Source organism: Hydra viridissima, unplaced genomic scaffold (genome assembly GCF_058129835.1).
Source record: "Hydra viridissima isolate aposymbiotic clone 2 unplaced genomic scaffold, HvirCarnegie_v1 scaffold_7, whole genome shotgun sequence".
Classification (NCBI taxonomy): domain Eukaryota; kingdom Metazoa; phylum Cnidaria; class Hydrozoa; order Anthoathecata; family Hydridae; genus Hydra; species Hydra viridissima.
Window position 1 is genome coordinate 7,396,913 of NW_028324306.1, and position 26,112 is coordinate 7,423,024.

At 30.2% G+C, this 26,112-nt stretch overlaps 3 protein-coding genes across 7 annotated transcripts; 1 reads left to right on the top strand and 2 right to left on the bottom strand.

Moving 5' to 3' along the window:
- Window positions 1–5,227: 5,227 nt before the first annotated feature.
- LOC145184437 (ubiquitin carboxyl-terminal hydrolase 43-like) lies at window positions 5,228–9,442 on the bottom strand. Of its 3 annotated transcripts, none has more exons than XR_016454107.1 (8): window positions 8,429–9,442; window positions 7,474–8,006; window positions 7,074–7,185; window positions 6,648–6,760; window positions 6,360–6,434; window positions 6,142–6,268; window positions 5,902–6,024; window positions 5,228–5,765 (listed from the first exon to the last, which is right to left on the bottom strand). XR_016454107.1 is itself a non-coding variant. In XM_080060107.2 (8 exons), the coding sequence occupies exons 1-8, from the start codon at window positions 9,248–9,250 to the stop codon at window positions 5,361–5,363; spliced, it is 2,313 nt and encodes a 770-aa protein (XP_079916233.2). In that variant the 5' UTR covers window positions 9,251–9,442; the 3' UTR covers window positions 5,228–5,360. The 3 variants fall into 3 exon arrangements, 2 of the variants coding, with proteins under 2 accessions (XP_079916233.2, XP_089949144.1); XM_080060107.2 differs by having other exon boundaries at window positions 6,360–6,437; XM_090093018.1 differs by having other exon boundaries at window positions 5,523–5,765; window positions 5,841–6,024; window positions 6,360–6,437.
- Window positions 9,443–12,279: 2,837 nt separating this feature from the next.
- On the top strand, window positions 12,280–24,595 carry LOC145183929 (nudC domain-containing protein 3-like). 3 transcript variants are annotated; one of them, XM_090092541.1, is made up of 7 exons: window positions 12,280–12,631; window positions 20,891–21,039; window positions 21,588–21,668; window positions 22,529–22,689; window positions 23,717–23,898; window positions 23,973–24,262; window positions 24,362–24,595. In XM_090092541.1, the coding sequence occupies exons 2-7, from the start codon at window positions 20,977–20,979 to the stop codon at window positions 24,467–24,469; spliced, it is 885 nt and encodes a 294-aa protein (XP_089948667.1). In that variant the 5' UTR covers window positions 12,280–12,631; window positions 20,891–20,976; the 3' UTR covers window positions 24,470–24,595. The 3 variants fall into 3 exon arrangements, 2 of the variants coding, with proteins under 2 accessions (XP_089948667.1, XP_089948666.1); XR_016453991.1 differs by lacking the exon at window positions 12,280–12,631 and having other exon boundaries at window positions 20,815–21,039; window positions 22,529–22,697; XM_090092540.1 differs by lacking the exon at window positions 12,280–12,631 and having other exon boundaries at window positions 20,815–21,039.
- On the bottom strand, window positions 18,435–20,818 carry LOC145183930 (large ribosomal subunit protein uL16-like). Its single transcript, XM_090092542.1, has 5 exons — window positions 20,672–20,818; window positions 20,450–20,481; window positions 20,290–20,348; window positions 18,751–19,160; window positions 18,435–18,623 (listed from the first exon to the last, which is right to left on the bottom strand). The coding sequence occupies exons 2-5, from the start codon at window positions 20,470–20,472 to the stop codon at window positions 18,465–18,467; spliced, it is 651 nt and encodes a 216-aa protein (XP_089948668.1). The 5' UTR covers window positions 20,473–20,481; window positions 20,672–20,818; the 3' UTR covers window positions 18,435–18,464.
- Window positions 24,596–26,112: the final 1,517 nt, after the last annotated feature.

Here is a 26,112-nt window from a genome sequence, read left to right on the forward strand (position 1 = left end):
TTGGATTTAAATACTCCTCAATTTCAGCTGAAATGGTTTTCTTGGTGCTTGTTTCACCTCCAGGATTAATATAACCTGCACTAAAACTTTTTTCCTCAGTTGTTCAGTGAACTCAAAGTTATCATCATCTTCATCAACCAACATTGAAGGGGAAGGACTGCTTTGGCTAGCCAAAATTTCTTTTTTTGACAGTTCTTCTATAGCTTTCTTTACTGCAGTTTTGACTATTTCAAATTTTCCTCCACAAAGCACATGCCCTTGCTGTTAGGGTCTAAAAAATGAGCAATAGAGAATATTCATCAGCTCTCGTTCAAATCTTTTGTTTAGAACTTCATTGAAGTAGTAAGCAAGCTCTGATGACACCTCGGTTTTTGGCTTGATCATCTCCCTTGCTAATCTTCCTCTGAGCTTGTATAGGCAATTAATAACGGAACAGATGCAAACATTCGCAGCTGCATTTCTCGGAGAATTCTGAGAAGCCTCTCAGAAACCGGATGGCAGATTGAATAGATTCCACTTCATCTTCTGTTGGTACAAGATCTGTCAACTTACAACCTCCAGAAACATTAGGGTTCGGATTCTTTAAAGAATACATCGCTGGAAGAAGATCCACCACAGACTCCATTTGATGGAGGTCAGAGTTCCATCTTGTGGGGGCTCCATCTCTGCACTACCTTTATTCTGGAGTTATTTAAGGTTTTGGCAGCATTAACTAAAGTCATAGCTTTTTGAGAGGACTGGTTGAAGTGACCTACTAACTTTGTTATTTTTTCCCTGAGAAGCAACAGCATCACTGACAACTAGATTTAGACGGTGGTCAACACACCAAATTGCACTTTCTACGCCAATTGATTTTCTAACACCTGTTTTGACGTTTAGCTGCACCGTCAAACGTTATCCAGGTTTTGACTCCATAATCAAGTTCAAGTTTGTTAATAGATTCATTGAGTTTCTTGGCAATATTGTCCTCAATATGTTGTTCGGGGAAGTAAGACATTTCCACCAAGGAACGCTTTAATTGGAACTTTGAATCTATATAGTGGAGTGTAAGGCTCATGAAAGACAAATTGGTGTGATCAGTGGTCCACACGTCGGATGTAAAGGCCACTCCATCAAGATTTGACTTGTCTATATTGAAAATGTTTTTTACTTGCTCCTTGATGAAATTAAAAAGGAGAGAAATATATTTTGTAGACATTATTTGCTGTAATGGCTCTGAATTGACCGTTGGTTGCAGTTTTCATCATCCGGATGAATGCGTCAGTTTCTACAATAGAAAATGGTTGACTGTCCTCAATCACCCATCTAGTAATGTCAACAACAGTTCTTTTTTGATTGACGTCAGTGATTCCCATTCTCGTTTGGTAGCTTAATGTTGGAAGTGCCACAAACTCCATTCAGGCTGTGGTGATTGTCTTTCCTTTCTAATTATTTATATAAATTCAAATGGGCTCTATTCAAATGGTTCCTTAAAGGACTTGTGGTGCTTTCATTGATTAAGTACATTTTGCCTTGTTTTCCTCCATATTGTTGAAGAATTCCCAAATATTAGATAGCTTAACGAATCGGGTTGTTTTTTGGATTAAGTTTGCCAGATTGGATCGGACAAATATTTCGGATTATTTATCGAATTTAAATCCATAAAAACGGATCAGATAATTATTACGGATTACTTTTCGATAGGGTTCGGATTGTCTGCGCTAATCTGCGCAGATATGCACAGACAGTGTAATTTGTCTGTGCAGACGTCGGCGCCGACAAAATTTACTGCTTTGCAGACGATTTTTTTGAAATCAACAAAAAAAGTTTTAAACTTATAAAAATATTTTAAGTTTAAATTTTTAAACTTAAAAAATGTTTTAAGTAATATTTTAACTTTATTATAAATTCAGTGATTAGTAACAATAGGAGTTTTCAAAGATTCTTACAGTAATAAAAAAAATATAATGCTGGCGCCTATTCGGTGATTTCTTGACATTCAATTTCATTGAGAATTGCACCTTCTTCAAGAATGTAATCAGTCTTGTCATTTGTGTCCATCAGCACGCTATTGGTATACAAGAATACCAGCTTTTCAACTCTCTCATTCGTAAGACGATTTCTTAGTCGCGAGTGAATAAATCGAAAGGTCGACCAAGCTCTTTCTGCTGTAGCCGATGAGCAGATTATTTCGTTAATAGGCTTAGCAATTTCGTAAAGAGCAGGATATTTATCGCGACCGATAATGTTTCAATAATTTCGCGCGTTCATCTTGAATATTGTTTCCTTACATCTCTCAGGCAGCCATTTCTCCTGTAAAAGCAATCAATTCATCCTCAGCAGTGTCAGGAGTTTCAGGTTTGATCTATTTGGCGAATTCAACTGTAGCAGTGATAAAATCGGTTTTATCTTTATTCAAATATAAACCTTCTGCGGCATTTTTGGGCGTTAATATGAAAGCAATTCCAATACCTGGTGTAAAGAGAAAATCGAGCCTAGATTGCACTTTTTGTTGTATGTGTTTATCGTCCATATATGAATTGTACATTTGACCAAAGTAATCATACACGAGAGACAATGGAGCTTCATCACTTTCTAGCTTTCCGATCACGTTGGAAGGAAATTCAATGCTTTTGACAAGCTTAGAGAGACGGTCCCAAAATGGGTTAGACATAACATCAGCAGATGTATTCTTTGGTTGAATATTGCCGCGGCAACTGCAGATGAATTTTGAATGATTCCGAATGTATTTATCGAGGTGTAAAAAAAAGGCTTATGATCGGGCACTTTAATACAAAAATTCACTATGTGATCGCCTCTTATGTTCGTCCAGCCGTCAGACATCAGTGTTAAGTTTGTTTCAGAATTCAAAATTTCATTTACAGAAGTAGAACATTTTGTGTATTGTTTGTCGAGCAGAGATCCTGATAAGGCTTTAGCATTCAGGATGGCAGATGCTTACGATGGATTGAGCGACTTAACGAAATCCTTAAAGGCCTCTGATTCGACTAAACGAAATGATATACCCGTACGGTAAAAGAAATTAGCAAGCTTCGTGTCGATATCATTTTTGAGCTCTTCATTAATTGGTGGATGTACACGCTGCGTCGGTGAATCAGACGTAGACGGAAGTTGCTGAAAATCATTGATTAGATATGACGATTCATAATTACGCTTTGAAAACAATCTTTTTTCCTCGACACTGGCGTTTGGACATGTTGATCTTTTATGCGCTGCAAGGCGTTCCTTCAACCATCCAACAGTTATGTTACATGCTAAACAAGTGCCAGAACGCTTCTCTCGATAAAGATTTGTCAAATAATTCGAAATTTTAATGTTTCCCATTTTAAACATTTTGAATGACGAAAATACACGATTTCTTGATTCTAAATAATTTTAAATTGTAGTAAGAAACACTTACCAAAATTTATATCGATTGATTATACGTAGCTCGAACCAAAAAGAAACAGATAAGTAATGAAAAACTCGTAAAAAGTAGATAATTATGCAAAAATAATTTCAGACATTTGATTCAGATCATTTAAATTTTTCGTTTCCGTTAAAAAGTCTGCTCAGACGTTGGCGCCGACGTCTGCGCAGATATGCGCATATTTTCGTCTGCGCAGATCTGCGCAGACATTTTCCGAACCCTACTTTTCGGATTAAAAATTCGAAAACACGGATCAAATTACATTTTCGGTTTACGGACTTTTTATTGAAATATTTGCCTCAATATTTCCTTAATATTTGCCTTAATAAAACGTGAAGCAAAAGTGACAATTATCAAGATAAAAGCCTTAATAACATCAAGATGATGAATGTTTGACAATGTGTTGGCTATATGATCAAGATAAAAGTCTTAATAATATCAAAATGATGAATGTTTGACAATGTGTTGATCAAGATAAAAGTCCTAATATCAAAATGATAAATCGCGAGGTTAGAATTATTTTGTTCTATCTCCAAGTTTAAACGTTGGGAGAAATTTATTTAAAATTTTAGCTTTAATTTTTAAAGAACTAATAACTTATACTTTAAATAATTTATGTAAACAAATTATTTTTTAAAAAAAATTGTAAAATAGAGCGTATTTTAAAAGTAATCATTATACTTAAAACTTAAAACCACAAGTTCTTAATTATTCACACTTGATTTTTTGTTTTGAATTTGATTAACTAACACATAATTTTTTAAGACTTTTTAGAAATTTAATTATTGATTTTGATATTTTTTGCATGAAGTGGAAGAAAGTTCGCGCAAAAACGTCTTACAACACCAATCCTCTAGTTATTTAATCAAAGTTACTAAAAACAAAATTGTTTTTCTTCTTTTTTTCTGTCTTGCTTCTATACAGTTTTTATTCTAAAAATTGCTAACATTCTCTTTTGGCATTACATTCAAAAGTTTTAGCACTAGTTTTAAGTTAGAGGTTTTATTTATGTTTTTTATAATAGCATATTAATTATAAACTAGTAATATTAACTACTTATATAAGCTGATAAAGTAGAATTCGATAGATTAAGTTAAAATGCGTTTTCGAAAAATTAATTTTGCAACCATGCAACTGCCGGACACTTTGGATTTGCTGTACTGAATCGGCTGTTCGTAATAGCAATGGATCTCATTGTCATGCCTTTTCAATTTTTTTTTTTTTGGGCTAAAAACCTTCTATTAGAAACTGAAATTTATTTAGATCAAGGTTCCTCATAAAAATATGTCAATTTTATTAATTAAAACTGTATAGAAATCTAAAATAATCCAAGGATGTATAAAGAGTGGGCCAAAAATCAGTTTACCGTTTAAAAATAATTTTTTTCCTTTAAATTCTTTTTAACTTTCTACTTAACATTATGTCTGGTCTAGTCTGAACCGTCAGATGACGAGTAAAGAAACACACCTTTTTTGGAAATTATTCTTTCTCTGAAAATTTGCCTTAACAGTTGCATAGTCTCTCAGGCTAAGTGAGTAGTTGCTTTATTTTGTTGCCACCAAGTTCTAGGTATGTTCTAAACTGTTGCATGTATACTCTCTGAGACTGACCTTCCAGTTGTGTTCGAAAGTATCACATGTATGCTCTCTGAGCGCTGATCTTTTAGGTGTGTTCTAATTTGTCACATATATGCTCTCTGAGAGCTGATCTTCAATGTAAATCTGTATATGTTTTACACGTCGTTCTGTACCTAAGTTACCCATAATTTATTTCCGAATTTTCTAATTTAAAAATCTGATAAAAATATAACGCTTGAACTTCTATTAAATATTTCTTCACAAAATATAGCGTATACCAAGTAGAAAAATTAATGCCGTTCATAAATATAAAGTAAAAAAACTGCCATAAATACATTAAATATCAGAGTGAATTTGTAATGACTCATGATAACTTATAAAAGAATCTTTGTAATTGAGCGACCAGAGCTCGTTAGAAAACTGTCTTGCTTTCGTTTTTGATAAAAAAGCATATATGCACCCGAAGTGACTATCTCTTCTTCACAAATAACTCGCACATTTCTGTCATCAAAATAGTACCATTGTCGGTCAGCAGAGTTTAAACAAGTAGCAGTATAATGTCCACTATGAATATGCAATCCAAGATGGTTGCACACAGATACAAGATCATAAATGCATTCCTCTGCGCTTTGTGGAGGAGGCAAGTAATTCATATATTTGGTTTGTTTCCTGTAAGCTTTTGAGGAGTGCAAATTATTTCTGGATATATCTGTAACATAAGGAGCCATATTCAGTGACTTAATAGGAAAAGAAACAGTGGTGGAGATTTTGTCATGAGTCTAAAAACATTTACTAAAAGATAAGCTAAAATAACTCTAAACAGAACAAAAATGATCTAATAACAGGAATATTACCTTCTCTATTATCAAAAGCATACAACTAAACTTTCAATGTGAATGTGATTTTAATATTTACCCCATCAAACCGCTTCAAGTGAAAAACTAATAAATCTGGTAAAGACCAAAGAGTCAACTGTTTTGTCACTCCTTGTTGCTTTTTATGACAAAACTGACATAACCATAAATCTTCAATGGATAACTAAACCAGAAACAATTTTAAACTGTTTAAGAGTACAACTAATTGGACAAATTTTACAATCTGACTCAGCTCCAGTTAAAAACAGATATTTGAAAGTTTTAAAAAATTTGTCTTAACCTTTTCCTCCTGCATTTGTAAAATCAAGCAATCTCTAAGATCAAAGCATTCTTCTTTAGCTGAATGATAAATATTTTGACAAGATTCATCATCAATAATTTCAGTTGAATTCATCATACCCATATGCCTAAATAAGAATGCATACAAACAATTATTTAGTACAAAATATTACTATATAATGTATTAAACTTATCAACCCAAGATTAAAAGTAACTTACCATTCATTATAAAGCGGTTCCCACTCAGCAACTAAGTATAAAAACTTTAATTCACAATCTTCATCTTTTTTTATTCTGCTAAAAAAATGATATTTTTTTAAGGGTTATAAATTTTAAAATATCCAACAATAGAATTTTATAATCAAAATACAATTACCTCATTACTTATATTCTTTAACTTTTTTTGCAATTGCAGCCATCATTGCAACATTACATTAAATCAAAAACAATCAATATTATGGAGTAACAAATATTAAAATAGTATAAATTCATGGCAATTGTTCATACCATTTCACACTAGCTTCTTGCAAAGGAAAATCAATATTATATTTCAAAAACTCTTGAGCAAATTCCTTTTTGTAGACAGTACGTGATCCTAACCTCATTTTTGTAATCTGCAACTATGATAAAAAAATTGATTTTAAGTTATACTTATTTTTATTTTAACTCAAATGTATGTGTTGAACTTTTTACAACACTTTACACTTAACATTTAAGTTAGTTTTAAAAACTGACACTACCCTATTTTCTGATTTTACTTTGAACATTATTTTCTACATTGGATCATAAATGCAGATATATCAAATAAGCTTTTAAAAACAGAAAAAAAAATTATTAAAGGTACAAAAAATATTTCAAAGTTTCTTTTTTTAAAAAAAATATTACAAGTATCTTTTTTAAAAAAAGAAACTTTGAAGAAAACAACTTATGTACAGCATCACTGAGTTGCTTTTTGACTAAAGGATCCATGTTCTTTTGAAGAATAACCTTTATTTCTTGAAAAGAAATGTCTGGATGTACATTTATTGCTAGTGGACTTCCGAAACTAAAATAAAAAAAAAAAAAGGTTATTTTAATAAAAAAAAAAACAAAAAAAAACTGTTGCTATTTTAACAAAGGTAATTCTAAAAAAAAAGAGAAAAAGAAGTTTTAAACTTATTTCTAGAAAAAAATAAAAAATATTTAACATTATATTCAAGGACTTTGATTAGTTTAGTTGATATAATAGAGGAAATAAACCACCATATTTTATGGGTATGCAGTTTTAGCTTTCATGGCTTAATTTATTAAAACAAAAAAAAATTATGAATAGTAATTAAGTTTACAGTAATACCTTTTCACAGACTGTCTGTATAAGATAATATTACTAACTATGAGTGCTACAACATATTCTTTTGTCGTTTCTTCTACTGACAAACAGTTAATTGATTCTAGAGCATATACATAAGCAGAATGACTAGATAACCCAGCAATCAGAAACTCACTTCTAAGTTCTTTTATATTTCCATTTAAATGAAGTTCAATCAAAATAAGTTTGCATCTGAATCTCTGCACTAATAGCTCCTGTAAGTCAGCAACAGCTTGAGTTTTTTTTAAACTAAAGCCAAGCCTTTTAATTGGCTCATAACAATTGGCAGATCTGTAGTTTACAAATACAATTTTGTTTTTTGGTTCAGGTAAAGAGAGAGATAAACAAGTATAAGGGTCAAAAGTGCTTGAACATTTTTTACAATTCGGACAAGTTATCGAAGAACAATATTGAGATAAGAAAAGCCCTTGAATGTAACTGTGTAAATACTGGGTAAAAGATGCAAATGATATTATAGCATTTTCTTCATTTGTGTTTATTTCTTTGTTGTTGTTTTTCTAAGTAAAAACAAAAGAAAGTTCTTTTATTAAAACTTTGTACTAGCTAACTTTACTCAATTTGCAAAAACATGTTTATTTTTCTTAACAAAAGAATTAAAATTAAAGATTTATAAAATGAACAACTTGAAAGTATAAGCTATTTGCTGTGTAAACCCTTTACTTTCTGGTAGTATGAAAAGTTTTATGTCAAAAAATCTTTTTTTTCTTACAAAATTAAAACATCTCTTGTTTATCAGACCAACTCTCACATAATATTTGCTTTTTCTTCTCATACTTTAAGTTAATGTGGTATCTTTTTGAGCTTCTTTGATATTTAAAATTATTGTAGTATACTTTAAAATGCTAAAGGATTGAGCGAGAGTTATAAAAATAATGAGAGCAATTTTTATTATAGTTAGTAAGCGTAATTACATATTCACCTTAATCAATCGTCTGCTTTTAGGAACTTGAACATTTTCTTCGTGGATTTTGTTGATTAACCACATAAGAAACTCGTGTGCATCTTGCTGATCTTTTATATTAAAGTAGTGGTTACTTTGCAAACTTATTACTGAATAAAAACTATGACATGTATCAATGCTGTATGGTTGCATTCCACAAAGTGCTTTAATAATAGTTGCCAATGAGTTTGTCAATTTTTTATCATTGATCTTCTTGCATTTTGGTTCACTCTTCCACAAATGTCTAACAAAATACTCACTAAACAAATCTACATGAATCAAACACTGTAAAACAGAGTTTATGTAGCATGTATTTCCTAAATTATGCATTCCAGCTTTAAGATGACCTGAGGCATGTAATACCATTGAGTAAATCATTGGTGTAAATGCTGGACTTGATGGCAGTGATTCCCCCAAATCAGATGTTTTAGAACTGCTCAATGGTATTTCTACATTATTCTGATCAATAACCGAGGTGAGATTTAAAATGTCATTAGAAACAGCTTCAGTAGTGAATGGAGATTTCTTACTGAACTTCTGATTCTTTAACTTAAGTAACCGCCTAAAAATTAGTCTGCTAGATTTAGGTAAATCATTTAGGTCATTATTTGAGGATAAGCTCCTCAACTTACTACTACAGTTTCTTGATGCTGATAGAAGCTTAATTGGATTTTTTTTTTCTGGATACACTTCTGACAATGAACTATCGTTATCAATTCCACTATCATTTCCATCGTCATACTCTTTTTTCTCAAGACACAATGACTCAAGAGAAATAAATTTTTGTGTGCTTTGAACCATTAACTCAAAAAGTGAGTCGTCAAACTTTAATGCAAAAAGGTTTCAAAGTACTTCTGCATTCTGTTAGTAAATGTTGAACTTCCTAACGGATAGTGTCAATTTCAAACAATATTATATTATTTCAGAATATCATTTAAAGCCCGGGGGGAAACCAATTAGAGATGGTTTCCCTCATAAGATTATTTCAGAAGTAAACAAAGTGTAAGTCATTTTACAAGAAATGCTTTGACGTATCATTAGATTCGTTTGGCATGAGTAAATTTAGATTTAGTATGTCGGCAAAATCATAAAGTTGTTTTTAGCCAAACATTATTTTACATTTCTCGTTTTAAAGTTCAAGTTATAATTCAAATTTAGGAATTTAGAAGGAAAAACTGCTCACTGAATATAGTGATAAGCTGGACCAAAAACACAATTACTACCTTAACCAGAAATTTTACACTTTGTCAGTGTAAAATTTTCTAATTAATGAGCCTATGTGGAAGACGCTGAGCAAGGAGTGGTACGCTTGCCAACCCTAATTTATTAGATGAAAAAGTACATTTTTATTTCAAACATAGGAAAGGGAAAAAAATAGTAAAAAAAACTATAACAAAGATAAGAGAAGAGTGCTTCTAAAATCTTTTCTGCAAAAGTAATCAGTTAAGGAACACCTGAAACATGAACATGTTGGCAAGCTTCTAAAACTTGTTTAATAGCTGAGTTAGCAAAAACACATGAATCCTAAACACTTCCAGGCCATTGAACACAAGCAGATAAAATTTCATTTGAAGCACCTGCAATGACCTGGCAATTCAAAGAAAAAAATCCCTTTTTGTTTCGATATATTTCTGCGCTTTCTCCACAAGGAATTATTATAGGAATATGTGTTCCAATTATTATTATTGGAATATATGTTCCACTTATTGCTTCTATACATCCTGGGAATCCTTGAATTTGGTAAAATCTAAACAATGGTTGATAAATATAAATATTTTCTTTATCTAAGAAAAGTTTGAAGTTTGTATGAAATAGCAAAATCAGATATCCATGAAAACTTATAATCAATTTTGATGAATTATCAAAGAATCAGCTTCTGTTGGAAACTTTATTTACTGATATCTTTTGTTAGCCATTTGAATTGAAATGTTCTTAACCACTGGACAAACAGTTGACTGATTAACTTTCAGCTCTTCCAAATCTCCTATTACTCTCTAAAAGAGTTTATTTATTGTTACTTGAGTATATTATCATTTGTTGGTATAAAATGTTGTTATCTAAAAACGTAATGTAAAATCTACAATAAGAAGGTACCATTTTCTGATACCGTTTCTTGAATATCTACTCACTTGGAATGAACCAGTAGCATAAAACCAAAATGCAATAGCCAGTTGTTGTACAGATGAAAGAGGGCACCCTCGATTGTTAACATTGTTGTTAATAATGTCATTAGCTAATATTAAAAAGGTTTCTTTGGAAAATCTTTAGCGCCTTTTAAATTTTATATTGTTGTAAACTTCTAAAGGATTGGCTCTGTAAATAGCAAACCTTGGTATGTGATTTAGCATATTTCTTCTTCTCCTTCTTCTTCTAAAATTCAGCTCATACCGATTCATTTTTAAACATTTTAAAACGAGTTTTTTTTTAATACTTCATATTATTGTAACTACTTCTCATGAACTCTCTTTTACTCCTATTACACGAAACACTTCTTTGTATAACTGGAACTGTTTATTACTAAATGGAATTTACTTTTATACTGTATCACAAAAACGTGCCTTAATCAACAGCCTTTTATAATGCTAGGATATTCGACATTTCAAAATGCTAATAAACATTTCTAATTGCATCAAAATATGACATGTTGGATCATTACATACGAGTTACAGGATGTTTTAAAAGACACACGTTTTCACAATGTTAATATTCAGTTTTCTGTAATGAATTCATTTAAAAATATACTTTCACAATGTAACCTTCTAAATTAATTAGGTGAATATGCCCAAGTAACTACTTTCGCTTGTTAAAAACTCGTTTTCATATTTGCAAAGGTTGTAAAAAGTTATATAGTTATAGTAAAGTTTTGTTACGCATCAATAAAATGATAATGGTGGTTGGCTTTTTTTTTTCAAGTTTGGTTTCAAGATTGGTCTGGAGCAGACTTGAAAAAATGACTTGAAAATTCAAAAATTCTCGTTTTTCTAGTCTGACTTCAGTTCAAATTCTTGCATTCCATTCAAGGCAGACTTGAGATTTGAAGTCTGACTTGAAATTTCAAGTCAGCTTCTTGCATTCGGAAAGAATTTTTGCTCTCTCAAGTCTGGTTTGAAGTCAGACTTGAAAACGGTTTATTTTTGGCGGTTTTTAAGTCTGACTTGAGTTGAAGTTCGCTTTATGCATTCGCTCAAGTCGCACTTTAAGTTTGAAGTTCGACTTCAAACTTGAAGTTCGGTCCTTGCATTCCACCCTCATTGTAGATTTTGGAATCACTGTTTCGTTTATTGCTTTTACATTCATGGTATTGTGAGGAGGGAAAACTAAAATAAAAACGACGATCGATAGAAAAATATACACAAGATGATTCACCAACTCTTCACATAAATAAGTGATAAAGCGTTAGAAGAAAAGTTAAATACAACTGTGGAAAAACGTAAACACGAAGACGCGTAAATGATAAAGCGATAATAAGAAAAGCTAAAAACAACGATCGGAAAAGACACATACAAGATGACTCGTCCACTATTCACATAAATAAATGATAAAGCAAAAAGAATTAAGTCAAAAACAACAACTGAGAAAAGACGTAAACGTGGAGACTCGTAAACGATAAAGCGACAACTAGAAAAGTCAAAAACAACGATCAGAAAAGACTTATACACGATGATTCACCAATCTATCACGTAAGTAGACGATAAAACGGAAAGAAGAAAAGTTAAATACAACTGAGAAAAGACGTAAAGACTCATAAACCTGCCATATAAATAAATGAAAAGATATCGCAACAGGAAAACAAGCAAAAACTATAAAAGCTCAAAAAAAGAAGGACTCAAAGAGTTAACTGGAGTTAAGTGGAGAGAGAGTTTTTGTTAGGAGAAGAATTGGAGAAGAGTTAGAGTTTTGGGGAGAAGAGAAAAGAGTTTTTGAAGAAGAGATTTAAAAGAGAATTTTAAGAGAAAGAATTTTTAAGAGATTTAAAGAGGATTTTAAAGAAGAGAAAGAATTTTGTGATAAGACGAGTATTTTGAGGAATAAGCAGTTGAATAGAAGAAGAAAAGAAGATTTTAATATTGATTGCTGGAGAATAACCAGAAGATTTAATTAAAGAAGAGATATTTGTGATAAAAGAAGATATAAAAGAAAGAGGAGTAATTGAAATAAAAAGTATTGAACACTGCAAGAAGCGTAAGAGAATATTATTTGTATTATATAAAAGTTATAAGAGTAAGAGTGCTACCATTACACATTAATAGAACATTTGTTGAGTTTTATTATATTATAGAATATACTGAGGACGGCGATTATAAGTTTAGCCCTTTTAGATTAAACCTAGCCCATTCCTAACCAAACTAATCCCTAAACCTCGCCCTTACCTAACCAAGTACTTCCCAGACCATCAACCTCGTTCCCAACCTCCATATACCTAATCCAAACAATAATACTAAACCGAACCTTCCCCTTCCCCTTTATAGCAAAACAGAAAACATAACAATAATAAAAAAAATAGAAAAAAAAAAAAAAAAACGCCACCCTCACAGTATTTTGAAGCATGTCAAATCATGTTCTCTTTTGTACGATAAGAGGGCACGGATTGTTTGATTACTTAGAGCAAACTGTAGAACCTGTTCACTAGAGCTTTTTTATTGAACCTTGGAATCTCGGATTCAAATTTTCCTATGTTGATATTAAAAAACAAAGCTGATCAGTTTTAATGTTAAAAAACTTGTGATTAATAAAGCGATTGGTATAACTGTTTAGAGCATCCAATCATCGGAAATTGCGTAAATGCGTAAATTCCGATGTGAGAAATAGTTTATAAAGGTGACTCCGATGTGATGCGATGGTGAGGAATGGTATCACATCGGAGGTGCGATGTAGTCCGAGGCCGATGGGGAGAATTTCACGCACTCTCCGAAATATTTCGAGATTTACGCATCATCGTACGATATTTTCGCGTAATTTCACAATAAATTGTATTTACAGTGTAAACTAGTAATATTGTGATATTTCCGATCTATTTATCTATAATTACGAGGTTTTCGCAGAATTACAGCAAAATTTTGCAAGCCACCACAAACCATCGGAAAATTAAAAGATTGAATCTTTTTTTTTTTTTTTTTTTTTTTTTACATTTTATTTACATTTCGCAAACCATCTAAATCTAAATTACTTTTTAAAGTAAATTACTTTCACATGACTTAATTTTACATTAATTTACATGGACAAAGAAAAAGTAAATAACATTTTTATGCTAATTACTTTTACTAGTATTTTAATAAATTACTTTAACAAGTGTTCCACCCTAAGTCTGTTTTTAAACGAAGCCGGGCTTGGGGTGATGTTTCACCACGAGTGCGGTTTTTCGTTGAAACTCGGGGTAGGTCATGTTTCACTTGGAGTGAGTGACTTTTTAATGCGAATTAACATTTAGAATTTCTTTTGTAGCGAGTTTTTAAATTAGTTTTACTCCTTCAAAATACAAATGCACAAGATATAATGATTTTAAAAATATTTCATGATTTAAAATATAGTTTATTATATTATAATTTTAGATATAATAAAAAAATAATTATTTGAATGTCTATGAATATAATTTCTAATTTGTACCTTAATAATCAGAAATGATTTCATTTAATTTATATTACGGATCAAACCGTAAAAAAAAAACTATTAAAAAAATTCAGCAATCCAAAAAGATAATTACTTTTAAAACTTTCAATATCCGCAAAAAATATTATTTTAAAAAATTTCAATATCCATACTTGGGGTATACGTGTCGAACTTGGGGTACCTACCCCGAGTTCGGCACCCCAAGCCAGGCTCTGCGTAAAAACCAAACTCAGGGTGGAACAAGGTGCCATCCCTAATAGTTTTCTAGGAACTAAATATAGAAACTTTAATCAAATTACAGCTTTTACAGATTTACTAGTTTTCTCCCCTTCGGAAATTAATTTCCAATTACAGCTATAGTGCCCTTAAAAAGACAGTGCTCTAAAAAGACAAAAAAGTTAAATTGCCTATTCTTATCTTGAAAAGCATTAAAAAAAATTGGGAAATTCAAAAATATAAACAGACCATATAACTTTCAGAAAAAAGTCGAGTTATAGTGCAGAAATTTAAAATTTTTAAAAATTTTGTTCCAAAAGATTGTTTTTAAAAAAATTTGAGAACATAAAATGGCTAATATTTAACATAAAACGAAAAATATTTAACTTCAATTTAAGTCCATAAACAAGAGTCTAAAAAGAGGCTATAAATAGGGCCCTTATAAGAATAGTAATTGTTTTTCAATTGTTTAATAGGAACATATAGTTTTGGTTGCTTAAAAAGCACTGCTAAAATGTTAATATTTTTGTATTTTTAAGGGCACCATATATTTTTAACTTTTTATTTTTTATTTTTTCATACTTCTGAAGGAGAAAGGTCTCAAAAACAACAACAAAAAAAACACTTTAATTTATAATAAATGATAAAAAAAGATTCTCAATAATGAAATCTATTGGACTCCGAATCTTCAGTACTGTCTTCTTTATCATTAGACTTTCTAAATAAATTCTTTGCTGCGGTTCTTTTTTTTGATAAACATTTAGGTAAAATCATAATTGGTCTTTTACCACCTATGATGCACTTTGATTTACCACATTGATTTTAAGGTGAGCTTCCACTCATCCGTTTTTGCTGTGGGAAAGGGAAAGAGATGGGAAAATTAATCACTTGAGCATGCGCAGTGATTATTTTTCAGAATTGAATTACAAACTGTGCACGCTTACGTAATTAGTTTTCCCTTCCCTTTCCCTTTCCTGTAGCAAAAACTAATGAGTGGAAATTCGCCTTCAACACATGGGACATTGTTTTAGCTTTGCAGCTTTGTATATGCTATTGTCTGAAATGCATCTTTCCTTGCATCTATAGAACAACTCAGTTTCTTCACTCTTTTTTTATTCTGTCTTCTGTCTCTTGCACTTTCTTTGCTTTTGAGTTCTTAATAGATTCTACGAGTTTTAGCACATTTTGACCTTCCATGGAGCCATAGACTTGAGTTACCCTTGTAGTTGCTTTGTGCATGCCATTACTTTGAGTTGACTTTATTTTTTGGATTGTCAAAAGACCTGTTATTTCATAAAGATTGATGCTTTTTTTCATGTAAGTCTGTAATCATGGTCTGCAATGACAAACATTTTTCTTTCCAGTTTGAAGCTTTCTCTTTCCAATACATTTCGCTATCTTTTCATTTCATAGATATAGGAGAACTTATTTTGCTATTTAGAATTGTTGAAATATCAATAACGTTAGGCGAAACAGCTTCCTCGGCTAACATAGAAGCTTAATGGAATATATCACTTTACATAAATGCAACATTACCAGGTTTTTGTATCAATTCTGGTGTAGCCCACTTGTCCCACATACTTGCAAGAGACAAAATAAAGGCTTCTCTATTAATTGTTTGATGTTGATTGAACAGATTTTATTTTGCATCAGATGTGTTTCCCCAGCAGTTTCTGGAGGTGATATATATAAATGTATTTCTTTTTCTATAAGTAATCGTAGTAAGTTATAATGGAAGCAAGAACTGCAACCATCGCTCAAAACAACAACAGGGCAAAGTATTTTTTTTGCAATCAACTTCTGTCAAATAATTTATAAAATGCAAGTAAGGATTTGTGATCTTGTGATCCATTCTCTGTTGTCGAAACTAATAAGTTAGAAATAATCCATTAATTTTGCACCACTCTACAGCTTGGTTTATTTGTTTGTATCTTTCATCTCGGTTAAACTGCTTTACTGCTGCTTCAGATTTATTCCTTGTCTTTTTTATTATAGAATTTGCATTTGCTGTTACTTTTAAGCTGAATTTTGGTTTCATTTTTATTTTTATCAATTATAATAAGCATTTTAAACTATTATATAATTACTCTACAAGCACTGTAATGTAAAAATGCAGCACATAAATAATTGGATTTTTAAGTCCTTTTTTTTTTCTATTTGCACTAAAGCAAGTAGCTGTTAATTGAAATCGTAAGATATAAGAATTGTTACTATGTCAAAATAAACTTTAATATATAAAGAGTAGAAAAATAAAAATACTGAAATCATTTAAGAAAATGATGTTCTTGATGCTTATTAAGAAATGAAGTATTTGGGTCAAAATACATGATTTTTCTAATTATTTTGAAAAACAATAAAGTAATTCCAGATTTCCTTATATTATAAGATACATATATCTAGCAGACAATACTATACAAAATATCTGTACGATTGAGATAATCGTAAAGGAGATATCAACAAAAATAAGATTGTTTTTTTAAGGGCACGCAGCCAAAAATAGACAATTTTTAAGTACAAATAAAATAGTAAAAATAAAATTGAATAATGCTTTTAACCCCCAGGAAAAAATTCTAGACAAAAAAAAAATATAAAAATTTCGAAAAAATACTGCCACCAAACTTTTAAAAGCAAGTTTAAATTTGTCTTTTTAAGGGCACTATACCTGTAATTTTCGATCGAGTGTTAAATTGCGGAGGGAATTTGCAAAAATCTAATTCGGTTTTATGGTTAATTCACTCTTTTTAGAGATTACCATCGAAATTTAATCAAATACCTCGTATTATTAGAAATACTTCGTATTTACAGTGAAATCTCGTTCGATGTTTTTATTTTTCCAAAATTTCCATAAAAGTTTTTCCGATTAACTACCGTACTTTATTTTGACCATCGGTCGCGTATTTTTACGATAGAAGAAAATCCAAAAACGCACTTTTGCGTATAATTCGATGCATCGCCATCGTAAATCTCGTGCGAGATTCCCGCCGAATCCGATGGCGGGATGCTCTATAACTGTTGGACACAGAATCAACTTTGAACAGTTTTTTATCTTAAGAGGAAGCTCGTCTTCCTTTCTCGAGGCTTAATTTTAGATACTAAATACGTCTTAGGTTGTGTCGATAACCTTAAAGGTCATCAGTGTTCCGGCTTGTCAGTGCAAATAGTTAACTCTAACGATGATAGGTCGAAACCTCAGTTAATCTTATTTGATTAGAGCTCGTGTTACCTTTGTATTTAGGATTATCTTTTAAATTATTGGAGGTAAACAGTATATCTTCTGTAAAATCAATTCGTTTAAAGAAAAAAAAAGATAAGATCAGTTCCAAGCCAGCGATAGTTTGAGTAACTTCTGATCGATGCATTTTTTAATATAAGCAGAATGTTACCGATGTATTTTTAAATACAAACAAAATGAATATACGCGACATATTTACAAGGATGGTTTCAAAACTAACTGTTTTAAAAAGTTTGATTTATTCTACCTTAAACTTAAGAAGAAAAAAAACAAATCTAGATTAATTTGTGCCCAAAACGACTAGATATACCTAATAGTATATATTAGATGTCTAGCTTCACAGAAATTCCTTAAGAAAAAGTGAAGCAAGTTTTTGATGCCAGTAGCTGTTTTATTTAAGCTGACAATAATTCATATTTGTTTTGCTTATATCATTAAGTTATTTCTGGCTGGCAAAAAATTTGCTTCACTCCTAAAGCGAGTTAGATGTCTAGTTAATATATCATTGGATGTAGCCATATTTATTGAGTCTTTAGTAAGTCATTAGAAAGTGACTGCACATACTATCAAATAAATGACAAAAGATAATTCAGTTTCATTTTTCGTTGATTAACTCCTAATGACGTTTAATATCGGTTCGGAGACGGATATAAAATGGATATCATTTGAGATCTTCCGTTGTCTTTTCCACTAGATGCGCAGATCTATCATTCGTTTTTTTTTTTTTTTTTTGAGAAATGGCAGCAAATATTTTTAATGCTACGAAATTTATATTTTCAGTTTCAATAACAAGCACTTCCACAGCCAACTGATTAAATTGCTCGTGGTATGTTTAATCGAAAACTTTCACCGGAAATTTCAAAAAATATTTATAAATCAGGACCAGAAAATACTGATTTAAAAATGTCTTAAGACAGAAAAAGAGAGAGATTTATAAGCATAATTTATTTCACCATGCATTTAAGACTGGTCTTGCATAAGCTTCCATCGACTTAAAGGTCCTTTGTCAGGAAAGTATTGAACATTAGTTCCATCTGGCTTGATAGATCCATTTTTGCGCCTTTCCACATATTCATCCCTATCCCACTTTGTGAAGCCCCATTTTTTAGATACAAATATCTGAAACAAGATTAACATTATAGAAAATAATCTAAACCATACAAGATTTTTTCTAAATAAAAACCTTCCGAAAGATTAATTATTTAACTATATATCTGAAATTCAAATCAATATTAGCATTACAAACCTTTTGACGACCAGGAAACTTAAACTTAGCTCTTCTTAGAGCCTCAACAGCAACTGCCTCATGGGCATCTTTACAACGAATGGAAATTAAAGGTTGTCCAATATGCACGCGTGCTACTGTTCCTTGAGGTTTTCCAAAAGCACCTCGCATCCCAGTTTGAAGCCTATCAGCCCCAGCACATGATAACATTTTGTTGATTCGTACAATGTGGTAAGGATGAACACGCATACGTATATGGAACGAATCTTTACCAGCAACTTTAATCATATACTTATTAGCACATATTCTTGCTGCTTCAAGACCTTCAGATGAAAGTTGTTCATACTCATCCGAGACAAGATTGACACACTTAGGAAACTCGTCAACAGGAGTTTTTTTCTTTCCCAAATCATATATGCGAATCTTTGGATCTAAATTAAAAGGCAACACAAATTTTGTAGATATTTACAGATTTTAGTTCTAGATTAGTTTAAATAAATTAAGTTACTATTTTGCCTTTTAAATAAAAATGCTTTATAATAATCATTTTTAATGAAAACATTCTAAAAATACTAATATTTTGTAGCATGTTTTCAACTGAATTTTTAATAAGGCATTTGGTTTTGCATAGTGTCTGGTCCTTGAACCTATTAAATTTGAGTCAAGAAAATTAGCTATGCACAGTAGTCTTAGTGGTAGAAACAAAATTGCTAACAGCATTTTTTCTTAAAAATTTTTAAACTATTAATTGGCAACCAAATGGAGAAAAGAAGAATATGGTTGACCACACAAACACAATCTAATACAAAGTATCGTTTAGATGTTAGACTTAACCCTTTCTGAAAAGGTTTCATCCTCAAGGCGTCCATTAAAAGAATTTATTTTCATAACTTAGAACTGACCATATACATTATAATTATCCCTGGTTAAAAACTTTAACTTGCCTAAGTATCAGAACAGCAAATGGTAAAAAATGAAATGCTTTATCTTTAAAGTTATTTTCAAAAAAAACTACATGAAGAATTATATATAAACATGTTTTAAAGTGAATACTTAATATTCATAAGATATAGTGCAAGTTTTGTAAAAACTCTTGAAACAAATTTACTTAGGTACATTTTCTTTATCATTAAAATTTGAGTTGAAGCATTGCAGTTTACTTATTAATCTGAAAAAAAAAATGTTAAAATTAAAACAAGGATGCTTTTTAAGCTACATATAGTGTCAGAGACCTTTTGTGTGTATTAGCATTAGTTACTTTTGCAGACAAAAACTGATTAATTATATCTCAAATATTCAAGGAATTTAGAACAGAAAAGACCATACATAAAACCTGTTTTCTAATATACTGAAGATAGAGGCAATTCATAAACAGCACCATTCAGGCATTGAAGATGTTTTTCCACCAAAAACTACACATTTTTTTGTGCTAAAGACTTAAACACCCATAAAATTGAGGTATTGCAAAATAAAAATAACATTTAACATAGATTATACTTAAAACAGGAAAAACATTTAATGAAGGTTTCAGAAGGTTATAATACAATTAAATATATCTACCTGGAACACCACGACAGAATCTTGACTTAGGGTAGGGCTTATTCTTGCAATAACGGTAGCTAAAAGGTTAGAAATGTTTTCACATGTAAGAATTTATCACTACTTGAAATATAAAAAGTATGCATTACGAGGAATGGATCTTAGAATCTATAGGATTTACCATCTTGCTGGTCTTCGCCCCATCTTAGCCAACTAGAGAGAAATTATGATACTTACAGAATAGTAAGACGAGTGGGATTAATAAACAAGAAAAAAATAAACACAGTAATAATTTAAAGTTATTATATAAATGTTACTAAAATAACTAAAAATTATTTAAATTAAAAGATGCAGAAGAAAAATTCAGATATAAACTTAGTTGCAACATAAGGATTTCACAGACCTTCGGCGGTATTAAAAAGAACGGTAGGTTGGATGTATGACTTAAAAAACAGTTAAAATTTTTACAGCATGCATCGATTACACTAAATTATATCTTTTTAATTTAGATCATCGTAAATTGTTGTAGTATAACTGCCGGTAAATTGTAATAGTGATAATATATTAAATATGGCTACGCTAACGCAAGAAGAGATGTGTAAATTTGATGATGTTTTTCTAGGAATATTGCAACATTGTGGAAAAATTGAACCGTTCCTGGAAAGTATATTTAACTTTTTATCAAGAAGAACAGATTTTTTTCATTTGATGCACAATAAAGATGATAAATTAGGTTTTCCGCCTGGTGTGGCTGAAAAAGTTTTGTTTTCGGTAAATAAATTTGTTTAGATGTTCATGTTTTATTAAATATTTGTTATTTTGCTTGCCTTTTTTTTTGTTGTTGTTGATGATTTCACTAAAATATGCAAGTTAAAAAAAAAAGTTATTTATTTAATTTTTTTTTGCATAGATTTCTAAACAGATCTTGATAATAAACTAAGTCAGTTTCTGGACAATTCTAGACAATCCTTTACTTCGAACACATCACTATTTATGTGTCACTTCACTATAAAGAAAAAGCTGCAACACTTTTGACTTTCTTTTTGAAGATCTCTTTAATATCCTAACTTCATCTTGTTGACTACATTATGACATTTTCTATTTTACAGTAAATGGTTGCTCTTAATCAAAATAAATTGTTTCAGTTTTGCCAACAGACTATCTTCTATCAAAATGAAACACTGATGTGAATTTAAAGTTCTTGAAATTCCTTTTTGACATTAAAATTATTTTAAATTCAATTTTTCCGTTACTTTGGCAATAGTAGTTTATAAGTAAATCACCTATATCATTAGATTGTTTTATTTTACTTTTTACAGATTTTCAAAAAGTATCAATCACAAGTTATGAAAAATGATCCTTTATTCCAAAAGTCAAAGTCAGAAAAGAAGCCAGTGGCTGTAAATATATTTATTATTAGACTCATTCCATGCCGGATCACCAAATGGTTTCATAGATGACTACTAAAAATTTATTAAAATTTTAACCACAGAATGCTTATAAGGGAAGATGCTACCTTAAAAGTTTCAGTTTTTTTGGTCAAATATTTGAAAAGTGATTGAACAAGACCAGTCTTAAATTTGCTTACTATCAGCTTAAACTTTATGCTGCAAGCTTCAAGCAAGATTTTTTTGGTGTCATATAACACAACAAGGAAAAAATCTCTGTATTGCAAAATACAAACATGAGCAATAAAATATCCAATATTAGTATCTGTTTTTTTTTTTTTTTAAAAAAATTAATATGGACCGGACTGTTGGAATTCCCAAAAAAATATTGAACCATAAAGGGTTAAACAAATAAGCTACTTTTTAGCATCAATTTTTACTAAAAATTTTTAGTTTTGAAGTTAACATTTCTCAAATATGACTGAAAACACCTCTCAGGAGATTTACTAGCATTAGTAAATACTGAAAATAAAAATCTATTGTACCAATCTAGGCTCATTTTAATGGGGTCTATATGTAGGAAAGTGAATCTTGAATAATACATCAAATAATGTGCCCAAGTTTCAATTTAAATTTAAAAAACATTTTAATCATAGGGTAGTATTTTTCCATGAAGGCATTCTGTGTGTAAAGTTTCAGTAAAGATTGAAATGGAAACTGCTTTCAAAATTTTGTTGGTTTGATATGAAATGAGTTTTTTTTTTCTTTTTAAATTTTTTGTTATTAACAAGATTTATTTGCTAGGAAATCTCTTTAATTTGAATTTTTTTTTGTTAGCTATGACAAGCTGTTCATTTTTTACATAAAAATAGGACATAACTGCAGGTGATGTTCCTGTGGCTTCCAATAATGCTGAAGCAAACAAAAACACTGAACAAAAAGATGAAAAAATTTCCAATAAAAGCCAAAAGAAACATTTTGAAAATAATGAAAGTGAAAAATGTAGTGATAATAGTAATAGAGGAAACACAAGGTTAGAAAGTAAGACATATGTTGTTCTTTACACTCAGAAATAGAGGTCTCTGATCAATTGTTACTTTGCTTTATAGCTTTTTTTTTTTTTTTGCAAACTAATTTTTGAAAAACAAAACAAAAATTAATTTCAATATAACCAAGCCAGCCAGTATAATAAAGATATTTGAAAAACATTTTAAATACTCATTCCTGATTAGTTGATAATTAAAGTAGATAAATTTACAATAATAATAATTATTATTAATAATAAGTGTTTTTAGTTTATAAATAATTTGAAGGCTTTCAGTACAATCTAAAATCTTTGACTTTATTTTTTAAAACTATTTTTAAATTTTGTAAAATGATGTTTCTACTCATTTTATTATTTAAAATCTTCTAATATAACATGCGATAACTAAAAATCCGGACAAACTGTGAAAATGAATATCTCTTGAGCAGAGTTATCAATTTTATTAATTTAAAAAGAATAATAAGAAAAAACTTGTAATTTACAAAATAAACAAAATATAAATTTATAAGTCCATTTCGATGAACACAGTCAATGCTTTTGAATGTATACAACTTTGGTCGATTTTTTTCATACAATACTCAATTGGATTTTGTGATTGGTGGAGATTTTTGGCTTGCCAATTATCTGCATACACCAATCTTTTAAGTTCAGTCTAAAAATCCTTGGTTGAACTCAATTCCGGCACATTGGCAGGGTTTTTGTCTCTTGGCACATATTCAATATTTTCACCTTTTAGGTAATCTTGCACTTTGTTTGAATAGTGTGTGCGGAAGCTTGATCAGGCCAGAACACAGTCTCTTTGATTTAACCAGACATTTGGAAATATATGCATCCTTGTTGACTGCTTGGCCCAAAAGGAGTGATGTTATGCTTTCAGACTCCATTTTCATGTAGCATTATAAAATTATAAAACATTGTTAGACATACTGAAGCTTCAAGGTTTGTCCAGATTTTTAGTTGTCACATGTTATATTTGTTTATAGACAACATATAAGCAAAAAATTTTGTTTCTTAGTGAAGCTAAATCTGCAGAATGTTACAATGGTGGCATTGAAGATACATATACTTGGTCACAAAATCTTACAGATATAGATATTAAAATTCCTGTTCCATCAACAGTTAAAAAGTCAAGTGATGTCACGATTAAAATTCTCTCTAATTCATTAAAAGTCTTGTTGAATAAAGATCCACATCCAGGTGAGTTCTTTAGTTTACCTTTAATTGTTAATCAAATTTAAGCAATTTTTTTTCTTGACATAAATTTTCTTTAGAGAGTGGTTTTAATAAAAAAACTCTTATTGATGGTGAGCTGACAAATCGTATCAAAGTTGAGGAATCAATGTGGAGTTTAGAGCCTGGTAAACATATAGTTATAAACCTTGAGAAATGCCAACATAAATGGTGGACATCTGTAGTTATAGGAGGTAAAGAAATTGATAAGCAAAGCATTGATACTACACAAAATGTCCATGATTTTGATGAGCAAACTCAATCTGACATCCGCAAAGTGATGTATGATCAGCAACAGAAAATGATGGGAAAGCCAACAAGTGATGAACAGGTTTTTTTGAATATAAACATTTTTATTAATCTTTAGTAATAAATATTTTCAAAAAGATTTCTATTTTATTGCTTGCTTGTTTTATTTCTTCCTGTTTAGAAAACTCATGATTTGTTAAAAAAAGCTTGGGATGCTGAAGGCTCTCCCTTTAAAGGAACACCCTTTGATCCATCCACAGTTAATATCAGTGGCTCTGGAAGTTTTTAAAGGAACACCCTTTGATCCATCCACAGTTAATATCAGTGGCTCTGGAAGTTTTTAAACAATTTTTCTGTCTAGATTACATATTAGTTTGTATAAATTTTCTTAAAAAATAACTTCATTTATATAAAATTTTTTGTAATGTATTTACTCAGCATCAAAGTTGTAAAATAGAATAAAACAAATTTTATTTTACTACTTTGTTGGTTTTAGTGTACCAGGGGGATCTGATAATTTTCTAGAATAGCAATTTAAAAATTTTTTTTTTGGCATTAAATAAGTTTTATTCTTCAACTTTATCTTCCTCAACTTCAATACACTTTGTCCGAGGTTTTTTCATAATTCTATTCCACACTGTAATCACGGTTACCGATAGTGCCAAGCTAGAAAACGCCACCTATGGGGTGATACCTATATAAAAAGCTTATACGTCAGGGTACCCTGTGACGCAAATTTTTAAATCTTAATTACATCAACGGAAAATTTTTGCCAATGTAGCCCAACTTTGAATAAAATTTTAGGTGGATTGGACCACTAATTCAGTATTAATACCAGATTTAGTTTCAATTTTTTTTGTTTTTTGACACTTCCGCCTCTAAACTATCCCGATTACTGTGATCTCTGACCACTATTTTGAAAATGAGGGTTCTACTAGGTAATAGCAACCATTTTTATCAAAATTGGTTTTCTGCCACGTTCTTTTTTCATTCTATAGGGAAAAATAATGATTCTGTTTCTAACTAATTTCTTAATACTTTTTCTCAATACTTTTTGATTTTACTTTTGATTTCTTAACATAAAAAAATCCTTGTAAGAAATCAAATGTCTAACATTTTAAACAATAACCAATGCTTTTCTCTAATAAATCAGGTTCTGTTAGCAGTTGTGCATCCAGTTGTAAAGTGGTTTATCAAATTAAATGAGTTTTGTTAACGTTGCAAATACCGTATCGTTTAACGATACAATAGATTTCATAAAAAAACAATAGTTGCGCATTTTTCAGGCCTGTCATATGCTAGGCTATGTTTCCGGTATATATATACCGGAAACAAGGCTTACCATAAAACAGGCCTGAAAGATGCACAACTACATCATATTATTTTAGGGTGTCAAAAAATTAATTAGACGTCTATCAACAATAATTGTATCAACAATGATTGTTCAAGTAAAAGAGTTTTCATTTAAGACTTTTCAATAACTTATCATTTTTTGCAAAAAGTTCTATAATTTTTGAAGGAAAAACCTAAAAACTAAATAACTTTTTACATAATCTTACTAATTTTTTTACATAATATTTTTACCAAGGCTTGCAATGTTTAACTAGAGCCATAACTTTAGACCACCTCTGTTGAGTTATTCAGATAAGCTTCCTAGTTCTTCTAAATAAAATTTTATATTATTTCTTTCTAAATCCTATCGATTGGGAACTTGCAATATATACCAAGGCCATTTTAACAGATTTTGATAATAGATTGTCATCATTTGGTAAAAAAAATTTCTAATATATCATAAATCTGTATGTAAACCAAAAAACTTATATATATATATATATATATATATATATATATATATATATATATATATATATATATATATTGATGAAATATTTAGTTCAGGAAATCAACGTAAAATAAAATAATATATTTTTT

What these genes read in the sequence shown, in the direction of transcription:
- LOC145183929 (XM_090092540.1), top strand. Translation starts at nt 20,839, where the DNA reads ATGGCTACGCTAACGCAAGAAGAGATGTGTAAATTTGATGATGTTTTT. An exon ending in CAGAAAAGAAGCCAGTGGCT is followed by an intron (nt 21,669 to 22,528) that starts GTAAATATATTT and finishes ACATAAAAATAG; the next exon opens with GACATAACTGCAGGTGATGT. An exon ending in GAATAAAGATCCACATCCAG is followed by an intron (nt 23,899 to 23,972) that starts GTGAGTTCTTTA and finishes AATTTTCTTTAG; the next exon opens with AGAGTGGTTTTAATAAAAAA.
- LOC145183930 (XM_090092542.1), bottom strand. Translation starts at nt 20,472, where the DNA reads ATGGGGCGAAGACCAGCAAGATG. An exon ending in ATTCTGTCGTGGTGTTCCAG is followed by an intron (nt 19,161 to 20,289) that starts GTAGATATATTT and finishes CTTTTAATTTAG; the next exon opens with ATCCAAAGATTCGCATATAT. An exon ending in AGTTTCCTGGTCGTCAAAAG is followed by an intron (nt 18,624 to 18,750) that starts GTTTGTAATGCT and finishes ATCTTGTTTCAG; the next exon opens with ATATTTGTATCTAAAAAATG.
- LOC145184437 (XM_080060107.2), bottom strand. Translation starts at nt 9,250, where the DNA reads ATGGTTCAAAGCACACAAAAATTTATTTCTCTTGAGTCATTGTGTCTT. An exon ending in TACAGACAGTCTGTGAAAAG is followed by an intron (nt 7,186 to 7,473) that starts GTATTACTGTAA and finishes TTTTTATTTTAG; the next exon opens with TTTCGGAAGTCCACTAGCAA. An exon ending in GAACCGCTTTATAATGAATG is followed by an intron (nt 6,269 to 6,359) that starts GTAAGTTACTTT and finishes ATTCTTATTTAG; the next exon opens with GCATATGGGTATGATGAATT.